General features: G+C 43.5%; 1 protein-coding gene across 7 annotated transcripts in view; it reads left to right on the top strand.

Moving 5' to 3' along the window:
* l3mbtl3 (L3MBTL histone methyl-lysine binding protein 3) overlaps window positions 1-22,364 on the top strand; it is a 188,813-nt gene that overhangs the window by 91,028 nt on the left and 75,421 nt on the right. For all 7 annotated transcript variants that reach the window (XM_068025130.1, XM_068025140.1, XM_068025119.1 and 4 more), the window contains one exon: window positions 1,930-2,032. In XM_068025130.1, the coding sequence (XP_067881231.1) occupies window positions 1,930-2,032 (103 nt within the window). The remainder of the gene's footprint in view (window positions 1-1,929; window positions 2,033-22,364) is intronic.

Below are 22,364 nucleotides of genomic sequence, written 5' to 3'. Positions count from 1 at the left end.
CTGACTAGGCAAACAGTGAGAAGCTTAGCAGTATTGTGGTGGTAAGGTGCATGGTTTGAGCTGGAAGAAGACTTCAAGGGCATCTGGAATTTGTGTATCCCCTTCGCAACCTGCATAAGCCAAAAGACTGTCGCTAAAGTATTTCAGAGTACCAGCTGGCATGGAGCAAAATATTATTGGGTGACTGAATCATCAATATTAGTGTAAACTCCTTCTTCAGCATCATTGGCTGATACTCAGTTAGGAACCAGAAAGACACTGATTATGGCTGACATCACAGGAAGCAAAACACTTCTTTAAATCATCCTTTAGCTGATACAATCTACTGGGAAAAATCTAATCGTATTCGACTACAGTTATAGCTTCTTTGGCCAGAAGCACAAAGAATTCCTATTATATTACCTATAAGACATGTGCATGAAATAACTTGTATGCTTTTATGAAGCATCGTTTACTTAAGTTAAGCCGCTAAATTATCACATTTTCTAGCACAAGCTGGTATCAATGTGAGCTTATGGAGCTTCCCATTTATGTGCATTTTTACGAGTGTTTGGCATTCATTTGTGTATAGTGTTTAAATGAATGGTAAAAGAACATTAGGTCATACAACCTTAGTTGTTTAAATGTAGTTAAACCTGCAGAAACAATGGGCTGTATTTTCTCTCTCTGAGCGGGAAACAGGACTTGGGATTGTTTCCAGGTCCCGAACTCGGCCCCGGGGCGGGGAAACGGGCGCACTTCAGGATTTTCATGGAGGCGCCCCTTAACTGGCATGGTGAGTTGCTGCAGTGCACCTTGTATATGGTACACACTGCTGCCCCTGTCCAATTAAAGGTGGCTGGTGGGCTCTAAAAGCTGAAATGCAAATCAGAGGCCTTCCAGCTTGAGAGGAGCAGCAGCCTGCAAAGATGATAAATAACTGAGAGGGTGCTTCAACGTGGAGGCGCCATCTCACCAACTTGTTTTAAAAATTATTTAAAAAAACATACAGTAGCCAGGCCACCACTTGGGGATGGGAAGAAAGCCCCTGCAATGCAATCTTTGCCTGCACCCAGACAGACAAAGAGAGTATATAGACTCGCCTGGAGCACTGGCTCCCCAGCCTGCTGCTGGCTGCCCACTCCAGCCGGTTAAAGTGCTCCCCATCAATTCAAGAAACTGGAAGCTGACTGGAAAATTCTAGTTGGCTTCCTTTAATTGAAGTTAACAAGGCTCTTAAGCCAGGTTTGCTACCTGCTGCGTGGGGGTGGGTAGCCCTGCTGGCCCCAAACTCACCTTGGTAAAAATGGCTAGCACTGGGAACGGGGCCAAGAAACTGGAATGCTGGCTGGTTCATTTGGGCCCCATCCACCTCAGTACTTGCACCTGGTGGGGCTCGGTAATCCTGCCCAATAATTTGTTCTTTCAGTTCCTCGATACTCTATTTTACCTGCCTCAAACACGGAGCTAGCTTTTTGTTCCATGTTGGTCATATCAAATCAGTTCTTCTCTTGCTGTCACCTTTCAAAAGAACTGAGATATACTTCCAAAGAACAAAGTATATATAGTGAGGATGGATGAAAGATTGTGTTCCCAAATGCCTGGTATATGGTGCCAGACAGTGCCCTAATCTTGAACATGGCATCGTGTAGTTTTCCAAACAGCTCAACAAAAGAATCAAATGAGCAACTGGTCCATAGAGAACAGGAAGGTCTCAGCTTTAATCTCCAGCCTCCTAAACAGTGGGTGAGCTATAAGTGACCCAATGCCTCTGATTTACAGGGAGGAAGATCAGCTAGAGTTCCTGCTTTTGATTTAAGAAGTGCGTGTGCGCGTTTTTAACTAACTTGGTCAAAATATAAACTTTGTGATACTTGCATGTTACCTGCACTGTTAAAAGTGTTGCTTGACACATGGCAGATTTAACAGTTGGTTTTTTCATGCAAATAGGCCCATTAGACTTGGTGGAAGCTTCTGAACAAGGAGGATGTCCTACTCCAGGATGTAAAGGGATCGGGCACATAAAAGGAGTGAAACATTCGGGTCACCACAGGTAAAAGAACAAAGTACTTTTTAAAAAATTGCTCCCTATAATTTAGTTTATTCTTCAGTGTATCCTTTTAAAAGAAAACATTTATACTATATATATCTTCTGATATTGGGGATAGTTTAAAGTTTGTAAGTGTTCCTGTATCTTGATCAGACTTTACATGGAATTTTTGAGTTATTTGATCATGTATACATATGAATGGAAAGCAAAAACCCTAACATCTGCAGTAAAATAAAAACAAAATACTACAGATGCTGGAAATTTGAAATAACAACAGAAAATATTGGAAATACTCAGCAGGTCTGGCAGCATCTGTGGAGAGAGAAGTAGAGTTAACGTTTCAGAACGAAAAATGAAAGGTCACAGACCTGAAACGTTAACTTTGCTTCTCTCTCCCACAGCTGCTGCCAGACCTGCTGAATATTTCCAGCACTTTGTTTTTGTCTAACATTTGCAGTGCTACTGATGTACGGAGCAAAGAGATGATCTGGCCAACAGTGACTGAATTTATTTATTGCAACATTCAGTTGCCATAATTTTACTCAACTAGATTTATTGTAGTGTTGAAAATTTGGGTAGTGTCAGTATGACTTATTGGAAATTTCCACACCATTGCGTGTTAAAGCAGGATTGTGACCTTCACAAAGGATGGATTGCAAGACAGTTTACATCTGAGAGGAACTTGTAGCTTGTATCTTGTGTTCTGAAGCTTGAGCCTTGAATAATTTGACAGTTAGTTGGAAGAAAACCTGCAATTGAGTCTTTTCAATTCTTTACATTAGTTCTGTCTGGATTTCAAAAGATCCACAATAAAGGGTGTGATCAGTGCTCATAGTAATCAAATAGTCATGGCAGCCATGGTATTCACACCTGCTATCATTACCACAGTGCTTTCCTTTTCCAGGAAGAAAAATCTCTCAGTTGCAACGGAATAGGTGCATTTAACACCTCCGTTACTGTAGTGAATGATGGATTGATCTAACTGGTGTGATAGATTAAAAGCCTAGTAAGTTATGATGACTCAGAAAACTGCATTTGACAGAGTGAAAAAAATTTACCTTTTCTGGTGAATAGATAGGCTATCATTATGTGACAGATCCCTGTTGCTTTGAAATAAGTACTGGGCCTGTATGTACTGAATGTAACCCAACCCAGTCTGGTCAGATTGCGTCAGCTTTCTTTTTCCCTGTCCAGTTAAACCATTAAAGGTGCATTGTGGTTTACAGAAGAAATATGAACACTGTACACATTTTAGAGGTCTATAGTTTCCTTAGTTACAGCTGAATGTTAGTCTTTAGAAATTCAGTTACTGAATTACTGGAGTGCCAGTGAGTTATCACAAATTACTGTCTAGGAAGATAGGCTAAATAGTAATGCTAGTTCCTGCTGAAAGTCTGAGTTTCCAGCCCCAATTCCTGCCATGTTCACATTTCAAAGATCTGACATGTTCATTTTTTTAATGTGCATTTAACTCAAGGGAGCACTATTCTCTATTTCTTTTACATTCTTTTAAATCAAAACTGAACCACAGTCATGGTATATTGATGAGTGTTAAAAAAAAAAATGTTAACCTCCTCCATATCAAAATTTTCCCTGATCAAAAAATTCAGAGTGGGATACATTTTAACTAGCAGATGTCTGGGCCATCCACTTGTTTCTGCTGACGGTTCTGTGTTGTCAGTGAGCTGCATATCCCAAACAGGCACCCCATTGCAAGTAGCTGGCTTTGGATCGGCAACATATCAGGCAGCTCAGAGAGTGCTGGCCTTCAGGTCGCTCCTGTTAGGAAGAGGCAAAATGGAGAGGGGCAAACCTGGGCTGGTAGCAAACCACTGTACTTGTGTGGTCATCCTGGCTCGACTAAAGGTTAATCCAAAAACTCTTTTGTTGCCATTTTTGGAGCATCCATCAGTGGTCTCTTTCGGTACTACAGTTAGACGGCCTCAATGGGAAGATACGTTGGCGGATCTCTCTCAGCCATTTCACCCTTAAACTTGTAATCGAAGTGTTAACTACATCATAGAACTCTAATTTGTATAGTAAAGAGCCAGGCACTGGCAAGTGTCCAAGGGACAACCCTTATAACAATGGCAGCATTGTTAATGGGATGATAAGTCTAACAATCCTGTTAATGCCTATTTCGTCTGGTTGAAATTAAATAGCTGATCCACAACCACCAGTTTTCCACCTACGTTCAAAGAGAAAATTGCTCCCAACCTGTTTGTCTGGTCTGCTTTTGAGATCCCCAATTGTGATGTCAGTCTCCCCCAGCCACGATCTCTCATCCATTCTCAATGTCTTTTGCAAACGTAGCTTTCTGCTGGCTCAATGAATGGTGCTTCTAATTATTGATTTAATGTTATTAGTTATCTTTAGTGTTTAAAACCCTGGTAATCATGTTTTTAATTCCATTTATGCTTATTGACAATAATAGCATTTCTGCATGTAAGTTAAAAGCTTTTATTTGAAAAGTACATATCTTGCATGTCAAGTGTGCTTTTTCTCTCCCTCTCCTGCCTCTCTCTCTCTCTCTCTCTCTTTCCTGTCTCTTTCTCTTCTTCCTGTCATTCCATTTCTCTTTCTCTTTCCCTGTCTTCTAGTTCAAGTTTCTTTTGTTCCAATTGTATCTTTGCGAACAATACGCTGTCGGGGTCTACTTCTAACATTGTTTCCGCTTCTTCAGATTGAAGGGAAAAATGATTGGCCACTAGCCTTAGGAGTTAAGACTTCCTAGCCTTGCCACGTTCAGTGATCCCACACTGCTCAGCCATTTTTCTCAACTCCTCCATAGACAGTGCTTTTAACTTATCCCATGTTACTTCATCCTGGCTTGGAGAGCTACTCGCTTCAGTTGCAGACATTCGTATTAATCACACACAACCGCAAGAAAACCTGTATTGAAATCTTGCTTTTTTTTGATTGGGAACAATTTGGCTTCCCACTTCCAATTTCTCTTGTTTGTCTGTGGGTCAATTCCAGATGCTAGCACCCAAATTTCTGTTGTGACCAGGTGAGCAAGGTGTCTGGGGGTCCCTTATAGCCTTCACCTGGTCTTACTGTAACAGGGTTTAATTTTAAATAGTGTTTTGAGCTCCCCCTTGATGAATCCTTGTTCACCGCTTTCCAATTATAAGGCAAAGAAATGAGCACAAACAGGCTTTCTTAGGTTTAAAGAAGAAAAGTGAAATTTATTTAAACTTAACCTCTAATTCAGTTAACGCCTACAGATACATGCCGCGCCCCACGCTAGCATGCATATGTGGTACGCATATGCAAATAGAGACAGAAAAGAGCAGAAGAAAAATAGAGAGGTTTGAGGCAATTTCTGAAGAGGGGTTTTTGTTACTGTGCTGCAAGCTCGCTGTAGTTCTTGCTTGTAGGTAGATCTTGCTTTCTGTTGGGGCCCAGTATTCTTAAGCCTCGTTCACTGTAGAAGACTTCTCTCTCTTGGGGTTCATGTGTCTTCAGTGGGCCTTCAGTTTCATGAGAAGGCGATGAGACAAGACAGGAGGGAGATGTTCCCAGTCCAGGAGCAAAGCTTTTCTGTCCTCAAACACTGTTTCTCCAATTTAAAACTCCCCTCGTAGGCCAACAGGTGGTCACTTGACTGGTTTGACCAGGTCTCTTCTGTGTATTGGGAGCATCTTAGCTGTCAACCTGGAATGCTAGTTTCTCCACCTTCAACATCTGGTAATCAAAAGTCCATTATGGATTAAAGTGGAGCAGGGAGTGGCCCCCTCATCCTTTCCAAGTACTGTCTGTTACTATGCAAATGTCCCTGTAGTCAAGGGTCTGGTTTTTTTTTAAAGCAAGTTCTTTCTTTACTCTAGTAACAGTTTCAAAATCAATGTTCATGTGGTGAAATTAATGTGCCTCATTCTTGGCAGGTGGGGGCCTGCATGACATCACTGATTGAAAAGAATTATATAGGAAATAGAATGCCTGATTTGTTTTCTTGTACATCTTCAAGGAATTAATACATGTTAAAAAGATAACTAAATTCAAACCAGCATTTTAGTTTTCTATACATTTTGGTAATACTTAATTAAATTAATTGCAGGAGACACTGAATATTGTTTAGTGAAGTATAATTGTTTTTGGCTACCAAGGTACATAGTTGCTTGTTTGTACAAGTCTGTGCCTGTTTCTGAAATCATTGAAGCAACATGAAAGAACCTAGGGAATTATTTTTTGATGAAGAAAAAAACCATGTGTTGCATTGATATTCAACTAGACATGAGCTTTTCAGCTTTACTGTCAAAAGCGACAATTAATCATGTTCTGCTATAATACTGTTAAAGAATAACAGACTAAATAGAGAAAAAAGATCATTCATCTGAAAAGTGCAAGAAAATCTACAGGCAACATAGAATCCTTAACATAATTTTTAACAAAAACCATAAAAGTATGTACCCTTAATTTCCTTTCTAATAGCTGTGCAAAAAAAAACTAGAATGTGAAAAGAATGTTGTAAATAATTGATTATATTACTTGGCACTGTAAACATTCTTGTCCCAAATGTAACTGCTGCAAACTACATCCTGTACTATATTTTGTGTATGATTGGTCTTTGTCCCATGTTTAAGCTTTGACTGTTCATTATAGGAAAATGGGTACAATAGGGCATATTTGATTTTGTGAGAATTCTGTTTCCATGGAGCAGTGTTATTGAAGGGCTAAGCTTTCAGTATTGTCTGTCCAGTAATCAGAATTCCTCACTAATTTCGTAGCTAATAAATGGGGAATGAAAATCTATCGGTGGAGGGTTGTAGGCAGGGCACTGGCCTTGCAAGTAATAGGATACAGCCACCTGGACCTTTGTCACTCACATAAAAACATAGAAAAATTTGAGGCACAGAAGGAGACCAGTCGGCCCACTGTGTCCGTTTGAAAGGTCATGGGGTTGGAGAGGTCTCCAGTTTTAACAGTAGATTCCCGTGCTGCTAAGGATATACCTAAGAATGCCTACCTGCCCCAACATGCCAGAAAGTCTCGCACAACTTAGTGGTTACAGGGAGAGGAGTAGCTGGGTGTTGCTTTCACCCTCTTTCCACACTCTTGGAAAGAATATCCATGTGCCCCAACTGCCCCCTTTGTAAGGGTGCCATTTTGATTTCTACATATTTATTCAGTGACCCAGGTCAGCATCAGGTGGTGCTCACTTAGATCATTTGGTGGCATGGTATGCCTGGACTTACTGAGGGATGGGAACTCCTGTTAATTTAAAGTTTTTGTTCTTTCTCACCATTATTGGCCTTTTAAGGGTCAGAAGTAGGTGCAACCCTTTAGAAGATCCACTAAAATCCCGACCTAAGATTAGAATCTGGCATATCCATGTCCTGGTTTAGCGTCCTGTAAGTTTAAAAGCAGTCCTGTACAATCAAAAAAAAACCTGCGAAAACATATTTGCGTCCTTTCTAATTTCTTTGCCAGTTTTCTCTCCTTTCCACTCTTGAAGCTGTCGACAGCTTCTGGAGTGTTGGTCCATGGGTACCAACAGCCCTCTGATACTTTACATGTGAATTTACTCTCAAATTGTGACTACAGACAGTATTTGGTGGCATGCTTTTCGGCTGTTTGGGGACATTACAATCAAACCATATCAAGTCTTCACACAATATCTATAAATGTTTGTATTTTCTAATTGGGATCGTTGGATAACATGGTCTAAGGGTTGTAGGAACCCAACTGCAAACCTGAACTGAAATCTGGGCAGGATCTTTAGGTCCCGATGGGAATAGGAACAGAGCTGGGCAGGCGCTAAAAATAGCACAGTCCGCTGTTGTGCCAGTTTCATATTGATGTTCCTGCCGCTGGCAATTTTCCTTAGGATGGGGGAAGGTGGACCCTGGAAACGCACCCGATTTGGGAATGAGACCAATTAATGTTAATTGAGCTCATTGGCAGCTCGTTGAGGGGCAGTTTGGTATTTTGATGGGCTGCACGGTTTGCACACTGGATCAGGGACGGTAGGTGCGTGGAGGCAGCGACATGGCAGAGAGCCAGTCATGGCCGCACCTTGGTATCAGGTAGGGCCCATTAAAGGGAGCGCGATTGAGAGGGGCCCTCAGCCATTGGCACACAGGGTGTGTAGAGGTTGCAGCGAGAGTACTCTGTGCACCCTCGGGCAGTGCAGGGGGTCGTGACCCAGCTGGCATCGCGGGGAGATAAGGGGAGGTGGTTAGAGTTCCAGAGACTATTGTGAGTGCAGCTGAGCGCAAGCGAGTAACAGCTGGTAATGAGAGCACAATTCTCAAGATATTGGGTCCAGTGGCAATGAGGATCAACATCCTCAGTGGCAGAGGCAGAGCCCCGGGCATGAGGAGGACAGAGGACACGGAAGAGCCAAAGACTGAGGTACCTGGACATGTCAGAGAAACAGACTGTGTCTGTCCAAGCAAATGCTCACTGAGATTTGTGCCCATGCTGTGGAAGACATCACACCTCACAGTACTGCTGTCCATGTCCTGCCAGAAGCCATCAAAGTCCCTTGAACTTGTTCACCTCTGGCTCTTTCCAAGGATCAGCAGTGGACCTTGCTCACGTCTCGCAAGTGGCTGCACACCACTGCATCTCAAAGGTCACTGATGTGCTGTTTGCAAGAGCTGGATATTATATACAATTTGAAACGGATGGGGCCTTGCAGGCACAAAGGACAGTGGGATTCGCCTCCATCGTTGGATGCCCGCAGGTGCAGGGCATCATCGATTGCGCCCATGTGGCATGGATAGAGGATTGGTTAATAGACAGGGAGCAGAGTAGGCATAAATGGGGCATTTTCAGTTTGGCAGGCTGCGACTAGAGGTGTGTCACAAGGATCAATGCAGGGTCCTCAGCTATTTAAGGTCTATATGAATGACTTAGACAAAGAGGCAGAGAGTAATACATCTTAGTTTGCTAATGATACAAAGTTAAGTGGAAATTCAAGCTGTGGAGAGGACACAGAGGCTGCAAATAGATATAGACAGGTTAATTGAGTGGGCAACAAGGTGGCAGATGGAGTATAAGCTTATTGTCATGTAGGCCCCCACCTGCCAAGAATGAGGTACATTAATTTTACCACATGGACATCAAACTTCAAATTGTTGCTGGGAAGAAAAGGCCAGATACAAGGAATTGCCAGGGCGCCACCGCCCCCCCCAAGCCAGAAAGACATTTTTGCATATTAGCAGATGGTGTTGGAACAAAGGAGCTATCCCCTGCTCCCAAACAATACACAGAAGAGACTTGGTCAAACCCATCGGTCACATGCTGGCCAACTTGGGAAGTTTTAAATTGGAGAAACCGTGTTTGAAGAGAGAAAGCTCTTGGCTCCTGGACTGAAGCAGACCTCCTCTTCTGTCTGCTCCCATCTCTTTCTCACCAGAATCCATTGAAGACACATGAACCCCAGGAGAGAACAAGGTTTAAGAAGAATACTGGGTCCCAACGAAAAGCAAGAACTACCTACAAAAGGACTCTACAGTGAACTCGAAGAACCGTAACAAACTCTTCAGATATTGCCTCAAACTTCTCCACTGTATTTTTTATTCTCCTTTCTGTTCCTATCTGCATGTGTGTATTGCATATGCATGCTAGCGTGGGCGCGTCGCATATCCGTAGGCGTTAACCGAATTAGAGTTTAAGTTTAATAAATTTCACTTTTCTTCTTTAAATATAAGAGCCTGTTTTTGCTCATTTATTTGCCTTATAATTGGAAAGCGGTGAACAAGGATTCACCAAGGGCGAGCTCAAAACACGGTATGTTTAAAATTAAACCCTGTTACAGTAAGATCAGGTGAAGGCTGAGAGGGACCCCTAGACAGCTTTCTCACCTGGTCATAACATTATTCACTTTGGTCATAAGAATAGAAGAACAGAATATTTTGTAAAAAGTGTGAAACTTATAAATGTTGATGTTCAGAGAGACTTGGGTGTACTCTACAAGGAACAAAGAAAATTGGCATACAGGTACAGCAAGCAATTAGGAAAACAAAGAGTATGTTGGTCTTTATTGCAAGGGGATTGGAGTTCAAGAATAAAGAAGTCTTGCTGCAGTTGTACAGGGCTTTGGTGAGACCACACCTGGAGTACTGTGTGCAGTTTTGGTCTCCATATTTAAGGAAGGATATGCTTGCATTGGATGCAGCACAGCGAAGGTTCACTAGATTGGTCCCTGGGATTAGAGGGTTGTCCTATTATGAGAGGCTGAGTAAATTAGGGCTAGATTCTATGGAGTTTAGAGGAATGAGAGGTGATCTCATTGAAACTTAGATTCAGAAGGGGTTTGACAGGGTTGATATTGAGATGTCGTTTCCCCTAGTTGAGGAATTTAAAACACGGGGGCACAGTCTCAGGATAAGGAGCCAATCACTGAGGACTGAGATAAGGAGAAATTTCTTCACTCAAAGGGTTGTGATTCTTTGGAGTTCTCTATTTCAGAGGGTAGTGGATGCTCCATCGTTGAATATATTTCAGGTTGGAATAGACAGCATTTTGGTGTCTCAGGGTATCAAGGTAAATGGGGAACAGGTGGGAAAGTGGAGTTGATGCCCAAGATCAACGATGATCATATTGAATGGTGGGGCAGGCTTGATGGGCCATATGGTCTACTCCTGCTCCTATTTCTTATGTTCAGAGGGGCCAAGGAGGCTCATGATGATGATGGCATCCTTTCAGGGGTGGAACCCTTGTTCTCTTTGGTGACTGCCCTTGGTACCTTTTGGAGTGCAACGGGCATCCATTCCAAACATCTTTGCGCCATCAGTGCCACTGAACAATCAATGCTACAGAGCAAGGCATGCATTCTGAGTATGACAGTGTGTCCAGGCTTGGGCTGATCAGTGGCAAGTAACATTTGTGCCACGCAAGTGCCAGGCAATGACCATCTCCAACAAGAGAGAATCTAACCATCTCCCCTTGACCTTTAGTGGCATTACGATTGCTGAATCCCCCACTATCAACATCCTAGGGGTTACCATTGACCAGAAACTGAACTGGAATAGCCATATAAGTACTGTGGCTACAAGAGCAGGTCAGAAGCTAGGAATCCTGAGGCGAGTAACTCACCTGCTGACTCCCCAAAGCCTGTCCACCATCTACAAGGCACAAGTCAGGAGTGTGATGGAATACTCTCCACTTGCCTGGATGGGTGCAACTCCAACAACACTCAAGAAGCCCGACACCATCCAGGACAAAGCAGCCCGCTTGATTGGCACCCCATTCACGAACATTCATTCCCTCCACCACCGATGCACAGTGGCAGCAGTGTGTACCATCTACAAGATGCACTGCAGCAACACACCAAGGCTCCTTAGAGAGCACCTTCCAAACCCGTGACCTCTACCAACTAGAAGGACAAGGGCAGCAAATGCATGGGAACACCACCACCTGCAAGTTCCCGTCCAAGTCACACACCATCCTGACTTGGAACTATATCACTGTTGCTGGGTCAAAATCCTGGAACTCCCTTCCTAACAGCATTGTGAGTGTACCTACCTCACATGGACTGCAGCTGTTCAAGAAGGCAGCTCACCACCACCTTCTCCAGGGCAATTAGGGATGGACAATAAATGCTGGCCAAACCAGCAACGCCTACATCCCATGAAAGAATTTTTTTTTGAAATGGCTCGCCATAAGGTTGACCACTCTTGTCATTGGAGGAGCTCATACATTCAAAACTCTGAGCCATGGTGGTGTGCATGAGCTGAATGGGCTCCTCCATTCTCCCTGCACTGCCTCAGGGAACGCTGACATGTGGGAACACATCTGTTGCTGTTGGTCTGAGTGGAGCTTCCTTTCTTTTGACTCCCGATGCCCTGAATCTGTGACCAGCTGAGCATGGCTGTGTGTGCCATCAACCCACACTTGCCAGTTTCACCACCTCCTGCTCAGTCATGACACGCTGTTCGCCCTATCTAATCACATGCAAAGACAGGCTCTGCTGTCTCAGTTTCTTGTGAGAGGACTCGAGCGATTTCCCCCTCCAGGTCAGAACCTGAGAGAGACACAAGAAGTGATCATGAGAGCTAGTCTTTGAGAGCAGAAGCCTCCACACTGCTGAGTCTTCCCAGTGCAGCTGAGTCTTTTGCTGTCGAATGGGGAGGAGTGCACTCCACCCACTTTATCTACAGAGTGCAATATCTTTTCATGCTCTCAACCTGTCAGGCCACCCTTGCGATTTCCATGGCTCCATCCTCCATGGCAGTGACAATGTGCAGATAGGAACTCCTCCACCAGTCAGAGCCCTCTCCCTGGCATTATATGCCCTTTTCTCCTGCAAGGACGAGAAAGAGAGATAAGGAACTGCTGGCCTTCCTGACCAGTGCCAGTGGTTCATTGGCATAGGAAGCTGCTTATACCAGTGCTGACAAGTCCTCAGTGCTATGGCTCTGGGCCTTGCTGAGAGGTCAGTAAGTACGCTGGACACTCATTCTTCCCATGTTCAGAAGTAGCATGCGTCCTTATGCTCCACAGCTGGAGTGTCTGCTGGAGGTTGAATACCCAGAGGCCTGTCATCAGGATCTGGCATTGCACCCACCTTGCCAGGCGAAGAAGGTTATTGAACCTTTTCTGGCTCTCGACCCAGTTCCTACTTCTGCTGCTGATGGTCTCAGCCACCTGCAACCATGTCAGCTTTGCTTCACTGGGTGGCCTTTTCCTTCCATCCTCCAGAAAGAGGACCGCCCTCCTCTCCCTCACAGCCTCAAGGAGGCCCTCGAGGTCAGCATCGGAGAATCAAGAGGCAGCCTTGTCTTGGGTGGCAGAGCTCTGACTTGCTGATGTATCCATTTGTTTCATTCAAATGGCAGCCACACTAATGGCTGCTGTAATGTCTCTAACTGGGGCCTGCAATTGCAGAGTCCAGCCTCCATCTTGCACCCATGGTCACTAATTGGCCGCCCAACCTGCCCTGCAGCCAATTAGTAGCCTGCCTCTGCAAAAATCACGGGCTGTGACCACTCCTTGCCCCTCTGGGGCAGGGTCGCAACCCTGAAATGGTACCGACATCAGTTTCCTGACCCCAGAGGGTAATTCCTGCCTCTGTTAGCTTGGCATAGACTCTGTTAAATCTGCTCAGTTACATTTTGACTTCTTCAACTGAGTGTTACGCAGAGGTAGTTATTTATTTTTTTTTAAACCAATTTCTCTGTCCTTTTGACAACTTGTCTGTAAGCAAACAGTGATTACATTTCTCTCCCTTGAACCCTGACTTGTAGAGGACCGCAACAACACTTGTTAAATTTAAGCAAAGAAGTAGGGTTTATTAACACGCACTTAAACTGAGGAGGGAATTAACTTCGCAACACATGTTCATAAACATACAAGGAAAGATAAAGGCATCAAAAGGGCAAGGACATTTACTAAATAGGAAATAGTTTAACTGCAAACTAACAGGGGTTTCAGTCGAAACTAGAGTCTGTTTTGACAATTAACAAAGTCCAAAACTGGAGTCAGCTGATTGAAAATGCCGAGTGGAGGTAGGAGTCGTCTAAACTTCTTCCCTTACGCTTTCTTCTGCTTGCACTTTCGAAGATAAATTGAGGTAGCTTAGTGTCTGATGTCACCCTCTTTTGGCAAAGTGAAAACTGGCAGAGAGCAGATTTTTCATGCTGTTTTGCAGGCTGTGGCTTCTGTTTGTCTTTCTTGCAGGAAGGCCTCATGCAGCTTCAAGGCAGCTGTGTTTTTGAACGAGCTGTTCCCTCAACTGATACTGTTTCAAATCCAGGCAGGCTGAAATGGGTGGCTTCTGGCTCATGTGACTGGACCCCTTCATGTAGCTGTCCCTCCATTTTAACAAGTGGAATGCAACAGAAAACATAACTTCATATGCTGTGCATAATGGCAGTTGACAGTAACACCCAAGCGCACAAAAATACAACTTACAGTTGATTCTCATCTTTTCATGATATGAGCCACAGGAATAACTTAAGCCCATATATTCCTCTGAGGAAAAGGTAGTCATGTGTAATGGAATGCAATAATGGATTATTTGTCCACCAATACTGCTAGTATGAGTCTTGCCCCCATCCCTTATGTTTTCATAAAGGTTAACATTTTCTCTCAACTTCTAAAAACTGGTGGGTATGGGGCAGGTGGGATGTTAAAATGATAATTCTGCATCCCAATCTCAACCTGCCCACTTCCAGTTTTAACGAAGGTAGGACGGAGTGGGCGACCAACCCACTTGTAGGACATGGGTTGACAATATAAATATTATAATGAGGTTACGTGCCTCCTATTTAACCACCATTTTAAATATAGCTCTGGCCAGCTAAGTTTTCCGGGCCTTCGGAAGCCTACCAGCTAAAGGGAGGTGAGGAGTGCTGGATCCAGGAGGGAAGTACCTTTCCACTTACCTGCTGGATCAGTATGCCTGCTTCCCCCACCACTGCAAACGGATACCCCACAGACCCTTCCGATCTCCTCCCACATCCTCCCCCCACTTCTGAATTTATCAGCTACTTGCAGTACATATAAAAAGAAAAAAACAAAACTAGAACTACGAAACAAAGCAAAAAATACTGGAAATAAACTGCAGATTTATCCACAAAATGAAAAGTGAAATTACACCTCTGACAAAATATTAAATGATAAGGAAAGCGCCAAAAACAGCAATGACCAGGCAATCTAGGGAGGGCTAAGAAGAGAAAAAAGTAGAGTAGAATTGAATTGCTAGTGAATGTAGTATCAGAGTTTGAAAGGGTTAATGTTTGGAATAGTGAGTTTTTTTTTCATTTATGGGATGTTGGTGTTGCTGACTAACATGACCTTCATTTATTGCCCATCCCTAATTGCCCTTGAACTGAGTAGCTTGCTAGGCTATTTCAGAGGGCATTTAAGAGTTGACCACATTGCTGTGGATGTGGAGTCACGTGTAGGCCAGACCAGGTAAGGACGGCAGATTTCTTTCCCTAAAGGATATTAGTGAAACAGTTGGATTTTTACAACAATCGACAATGGCTTCATGGTCACCAATTAGACTAGTTTTTAATTCCAGATTTATTAATTGAATTCAAATTTCACCATCTGCCATGGTGGGATTCGAACCCATGTTCCTAGAGAATTATCCTGGGCTCTGGATTACTAGTCTAGTGACATTACCACACGCCACCGTCTCCCCCTCAAATACCTCCCACTTCGATGATGTAAGAGATCACATGAGTGAGAAATTTGAAGGAGAAGCAGTATGGCATTGTGGAGTTAGTCATACTTGTGTAAAGCTATATATAGTTCTCTAATATGTAATAAATTGGTTATTGTTAAAACTTTCCGAAGACTCCGTAATCTCTCCTCGCTAGACTAGCCAAACATGTGACATGGTGAACAGTGGTGGTTCTTGCCATACAACACCCAGAAAACTTTGAAAAGAAGGTTGGAAAGTTAGACCTGAAAAAAGTGGCACCAAAATGGGGAGGGTGATGAGGCAGAGGTCATGGTACATGTTGGTGCCAATGACATAGGTAGAAAGAGGGATGAGGTCCTGCATCAAGAATTCAGGGAATTAGGCAGTAGACTAAAAAGCAGGACCTCTCGTGTTGTAATCTCTGGATTACTCCCAGTGCCACGTGCCGGCGAGTATAGAAGTAGGAGAATAGCACAGATGAACGCGTGGCTGAAGAGTTGGTGCAGGAGGGAGGGTTTTAGATTTGTGGAATTGTGATATAGTAACCATCACGGAGACATGGTTGAGGGAGGTGCAGGATTGGCAGCTCAATATCCCGGGATATAGAATCTTGAGGGGGTAAAAGAGGAGGGGGCATTGCAATATTAGTTAGGGAATCAGTTACTGCAGTAAGGAGAGATGATATCTTGGAGGGGGCATCAAATGAAGCTCAATGGGTAGAGTTTAGGAATAAAAAAGGGACCGCCACATTGCTAGGTGTTTATTATAGACCCCCAGATAGTCAGCGGGAAATTGAGGAGCAAATATGTGCGCAATTTGCCAAGGTGTATAAAAATAATAGGGTAATTATATTGGGTGATTTCAACTTTCCCAACATTAATTGGGATAGTCATCGTGTTAAGGGCTTAGATGTAGTGGAGTTCTTAAAATGTATATAGGAGAACTTTTTAGCTCAATAAGTAGAGGATCCAACAAGGGAGGGTGCAGTGCTGGACCTAATTCTGGAGGATGAAGCCGGACAGATGGTTGATGTGCTGGTGGGGGAGCATTTTGGTGATAGTGACCACAACATGGTACAATTTAAGCTTGTTATGGAGAAAGAAATAGACAAGTTGCAAAAAAGATTTTGGATTGGGGGAGTGCGAATTTTAGTAAAATAAGGCAGGATCTGGCCAAGGTAGACTGGAAAGAGTTACTTGTCGGGAAATCTACAGAAGAGCAGTGGGGGGGGCATTCAAAAAGAAAATGGGGGGGGGGGGGGGTACAGGCCCAACATGTTCCCTCGAGGGTAATAGGTAGGTGCAACAAGCCCAGAAAACCATGAATGACCAGAAACATTCAGGGTACGATGAGAAGGAAAAGAGAGGCTTTTAGCAAATACAAGGAGAGCAAATCAATGGAAGCATTAGTGGAATACAGAAAGTGTAGGATGGAGCTTAAGAAAACAATTAGGAGAGCAAAGAGGGGATATGAGAAAGCTCTGGCTGGTAAAAGTAAGGAAAATCCCAAGATATTCCACAATTATATCAATGGGAAGAGGATAACCAGGGAAAGAGTAGGACCCATTAGGGACCAAGGGCGAAATTTGTGGGTGGAGCCAGATGACATTGGTAGAGTGTTGAACGAATACTTCACATCTGTCTTCACCCAAGAGAATGAGGATGTAGATATGGAACTCAGAGAGAGAAACTGTGAGGTTCTTGAGCAAATTGTCATAGGGAGTGATAAGGTATTGGAGGTTTTGGAAGGCTTAAAAGTGGACAAATCTCCAGGTCCGGACGATTTGTGTCCCAGGATGCTGTGGGAGGCGAAGGTGGAGATTGCAGGGGCTCTGGCCCTAATTTTTAATTCCTCTCTGGCCACGGGGGAGGTGCCAGAGGACTGGAGAACAGCTAATGTGGTCCCACTATTTAAGAAAGGTTGTCGAGATAAGCCAGGGAACTACAGACCAGTGAGTCTCACGTCAGTGGCAGGGAAACATTCGGAGAAAATTCTGAAGGAGAGAATCTATCTCCAGTTGGAGAGGCAAAATTTGATTAGGAATAGTCAGCATGGCTTTGTCAGAGGGAGGTCATGCCTAACAAATTTGATTGAATTTTTTGAGCATGTGACCAGGTGTGTAGATGAGGGTAGTGCAGTTGATGTAGTTTATATGGATTTCAGCAAAGCCTTTGACAAGGTCCCACATGGGATACAGGGTAACTTGGTAAGGTGGATTTAAAATTGGCTTAGCTGCAGGAGACAGAGAGTGATGACAGACGGCTGTTTTAATGACTGGAAGTCAGTGTCCAGTGGCGTACCACAGGGATCTGTGCTGGGTCCCCTATTGTTAGTCATCTATGTCGTTTATATAAATGACAATGTGGGGGGTAGGATCAGTAAGCTTGCGGATGACACAAAGATTGGCCGAGAGGTTAACAGTGAGGTGGAGTGTCTTAGGTTACAGGAAGATATAGACGGGATGGTCAAATGGGCAGAAAAGTGGCAGATGGAATTTAACGCTGAAAAGTGTGAGGTGATCCACTTTGGAAGGAGTAATGTGACACGGGAATATTCAATGAATGGCCTGACACTGGGAAGTTCCGAGGAACAAAGGGACCTTGGTGTGTTTGTCCATAGATCATTGAAGGCAGAAGGGCAGGTTAATAGGGTGGTGAAAAAGGCATATGGGACACTTGCCTTTATCAATTGAGGCATAGATTGCAAAAGCAGGGAGGTCATGTTGGAGTTGTACAGAACTTTGGTAAGGCCACAGCTGAAGTACAGTGTGCAATTCTGGTCGCCACATTATAGGAAGAATGTGATTGTACTGGAAGGGCTGCAGAGGCGATTCACCAGGATGGTGCCTGGGATGGAACATTTAAGCTATGAAGAGAGGTTGGATAGGCTTGGGTTGTTTTCACTGGAGCAGAGAAGACTGAGGAGTGACCTGATCGAGGTGTACAAGATTGAGGGGCATGGACAGGGTGGATAGGGAGCAGCTGTTCCCCTTAGTTGAAGGGCCAGTTACGAGGGGTCACCAGTTTAAGGTGAGGGGCGGGAGGTTTAAGGGGGATTTGAGGAAGAACTTTTTTACCCAGAGGGTGGTGATGGTCTGGAATGCCCTGCCTGGGAGGGTGGGTTGCCTCACATCCTTTAAGAAGTACCTGGATGAGCACTTGGCACGTCATAACATTCAAGGCTTTGGGCCAAGTGCTGGCAAATGGGCTTAGGTAGACAGGTCAGGTGTCTTTAATGCATCGGTGCAGACTCGATGGGCCGAAGGGCCTCTTCTGCACTGTATTATTCTGTGATTCTGTGAAAACTGCAAAATTCAGAGGCTGTGAGGAGCTCCAGAGCTGCTCCCTGGATGAAGAGGAGGCAGAGAGAGTCAGGAAGTCCGCTTGCAGCGGCATTCATGCTGCACCACATAGGTGCTGTGGTCTGTGGGGAAGAAAAATTCTGGTCCAGTGATTGCAGTCTTGGAGTCAGAGAACCAAGCAACGGTCTGATGAGCAACGCTTAAAGGTAGAAAATTATTCTCAACGGCGCACTAGGCAGGCAGCACTGGGAAAGCTAAGGGTGGATCCAAGGTCGGCACCATTACATGTGGCAACTGCGAGGCAGAGGAAAAAAACAGAAAAAAAAGCGGCTGCAAAAACTCGATATTCCAAGTGAAGGAAATGAAGAGATTATTGAAATAACACTGCAAAACTGCATTTAAGAAATAAATACCTAGCCTGGCAGAAAGATTTCCCAAGGAAAGACGATGACTGAAGCCAGAGCCAGTGCAAAGCTGAGCAGTATGAGAAAACTTCCAATACTGGAGAGAAAATTTAAAACAAAGTTATCTACCTAGAAAGTTTAGAAAAGCGATGGATCTTAAATTTATGCTATCGGAGAGGGTTGGACACATGGAAGGACCAAATCAAACTCAAAATAGGTCACTTTTGAGAAAAATATTTTTGAGGTACAGAATTGCTTCAAAATTAGACAGCAAGTCTGAAGCAGAGCAAGTCAACAGATTACTTTATTCCATAGGAGCAATAGCAGACAATGTTATTGCAAGACAAGGCATTAATAAGACATCAGATAAATTTGAAGAAGTCTTAAAAGCCTTTGATAATTATTTCAACCTAAGGAGCAACAAAATTCTAGAAAGGCAGGGGAGTGGGACTAGGTGAGTACTCTTGCAGAGAGCCAGCACAGACACAGTGGGCTGAATGGCCTCCTGTGCTGTAACCGTTCTGTGATTCGAAAGAGAAAATTCAACAGATGGATCCAGAAACCAGGTGAACCGGTTGATGCTTTTATTAATGACCTTTACACACTCGTTGAAGGATGCAAAGATGGGGACCTAAAAGAATTAATATGCAACTGCATTGTTGTAGGTATTGCTGATGAATCCCTATCAGATTTATTGCAGCCTAAGGAAGATATCACCCTAGACACAGCAGTACAACTGGTGAGACAATCAGAGGTCTGTAAGTAGAACAGAGCAATCCTGTGAGGTGAAGAAAATCTTGGTTGAGGAAACCTCCAGCAAACCTACGGTTCCTTCAGCACAGGATTGTAAAAGAAAATGAGATACACTTGCAAGGGAAAATGCAAAGCAAAATATCATTCTATGATTCTATAATGCTTTCACTGCAAGAAAGTTAGCCATTTTGGGAAGATGTACCAAAGTAAAACCTCTCCTTTAACAGATTCTAAAGGAAAAGTCTTCATGCATAGAGTTATTAATGAAGTTGAACAATCTCCATCAGAAGAAAAATTGGAAAACTACTTTGGTGAAATCAGTGACCCTAATCATGCGTTCTGGACTACAGATATATATGTCAACAGATATATCACCAACTTTAAAGTAGACACTGGAGCAAGCAGAACAGTTTTATCAGACAACTAACTGTGGTTATCAGCGCATTACCTGCAACCCAGAAACTCAGTTACATGGTCCACGAGGGATTGAACTGAAAGTCAAGGGAAAGCAGATATTGGAAAGACTATGTTTTATAGAATCAAGAATTTTCTCTTAAGTAGCAGAGCTCGTATAGAGCTTAATCTTAGCAGGAAAGTGAAAGAAGTTAAGCAGTAAGAATCCAGGATTCACTTCCAAAAGGTTTTCCGAAATTATTTACTGGTCTCTGAAGACTTAAGACCGAATATAGTATTACTTTCTGAAAAGATGCTAAACCTGTAATGTCTTTTCATGCCTAGGAAGATAACAGACCCACTATTGAAACATGTCCAACTTCAGCTAGAAGAGATGACCGGGATTGGAGTCATTTTTGCTGTCACTGAGCCTACAGACTGGCGTTCTGGAATGGTTCCAGTTCTTAAACCTCATGGTACTCTTCATATTTGTGTAGACTTAACAATAAGGCTGTAACCAGAGAAATCCATCTGATGTTCTCAGTAGATGAAAATTTGGCAAAGTTATCCAAAAGTACCTTGTTCACAAAGCTCGACGCGAGAAGTGGCTTTTGGCAAGTTCCTGTTGGATGAGAAGTCAAGGTTATAAACAACCTTGATTACTTCGTTCGGAAAATTTTGTTTTAATCATTTACCATTCGGTATAACATCAGCACCGGAAATATTTCAAAGAACTATGTCAAACATTCGCCAGGGCCATTTGGACAACATCTTAGTCCATGAGGAATCCATTGAAGAACATGACCTGAGGGTTAGAGCAGTTTTGAATCATCTGCAAAAAAACGGCCTGACACTTAATGAAAAGTGTGAATTCTCAAACGTCTATTGATTTCCCGGGACACAGTATTAGTAGCAAGGGCATAATGGCAGACCCGCAAAAGGAGAGCCATTCGTGAATTCCCAGTTCCTGTTCCTGTCCATGATCTGCAGTGATTCCTTGGAACGGTTAATTAGTTGGCAAAATTTCTGCCCAATCTTGTGCAAGTTACTAAATCCTTAAGACAACTATTAAGGAAAGCTCACGCATGGTGTTGGAATGCACGTCAGGAGCAAGCATTTCAAAGGATCAAGGAAATGCTGTTATCGCCAGATATCTTAGCGCATTATAACCCCTCACTACTGACTACAGTTGCAGTAGATGCTTCATCTACAGAGTTGGGGACAGTCCTTTTTCAGGAAAGGCCGCATGGATGTCGCAGCCCGACTTATTATGTGTCTCTAGCATTGCCTGAGACTGAGATGAGGTATGCCATCATAGAGAAAGAAGCTCTCGCAGTCACGTGGGCTTGCGAAAAGTTCTCATTATATCATTGGCTTAAAGGTCGTCCTAGAGACAGACCACAGACCCCCAGTTTCCTTACTTGATGAAAGGGGACTCACTAGAATGCCTCCGAGAATCCAGAGATTCTGGTTGAAGCTACTGAGGTTCACGTATGAAACGGTATATGTACAGGGCAAGCTGCAAATGACAGCAGATGCATTGTCCAGAGTGACTGTTGACCATCCTACATAGCAGGATGTTAACTTCATTATGAAATTGAGTCATATTCTCAGTTCACTGCATCACAATGGCCAGCAAGCTCAAAAAAGCTCCAAGAAATTTGTCATGCTCAGATACAAGATAAGGAATGCATCCATATCTGCCAATATTGCACGCAAGGTTGACTGCAGCAGCGTCCCAGTTATAAGATGATGAAAATCATCTTTGAGCACAGAAAGCACTTTACTATTGTGGGTGATTTGCTGGTACATGACAAGCGGCTGGTGATTCCGGTCTCACTCCGGGCAGACATCTTGGAGAAAATACACCAGAGCCACATGGCTATCCCAAAATGCAGAGCATGGGCTCAGTCATCCCTGTGGTAGCCGGGAATATCAAGAGATATTGAAGAAATAAATTCTACTTTCCAGGAATGCACAATGCACAGACCAGACCAGACCAGAGGGAACCCCTTAGTTCGACCCAATTTCCAACCAGACCATGGGAATGTCTGGGGATTGATTTATTCATGTTAAATGAAGATTCTACTTGATATTAATTATTTTTCCAGGTTGATCGAAGTCAAACATTTGTACACAACGACTACTGAGACAGTCATTCGACCTTTAATGGAGCTTTTTGCAACAGATGGAATTCCTGGCCAGATTATTTCTGCTAATGGTCCTCAGTTTGCAAACGACTGCGTTATGCACTTGGTGGAAAACTGTGGATTTGTACATCTTACAGTTTCCCCTACATATCCTCAATATAATGGTGAAGCTGAACGAGGAGTCAGAACTATCAAAGTACTCTTAAAGAAGAATAAGATTTTCAAACAG

Source organism: Heterodontus francisci, chromosome 3 (genome assembly GCF_036365525.1).
Source record: "Heterodontus francisci isolate sHetFra1 chromosome 3, sHetFra1.hap1, whole genome shotgun sequence".
Classification (NCBI taxonomy): Eukaryota; Metazoa; Chordata; class Chondrichthyes; order Heterodontiformes; family Heterodontidae; genus Heterodontus; species Heterodontus francisci.
Note: the sequence above shows the minus strand (reverse complement) of the source record. Positions and strands in the feature narration are given on the sequence as shown.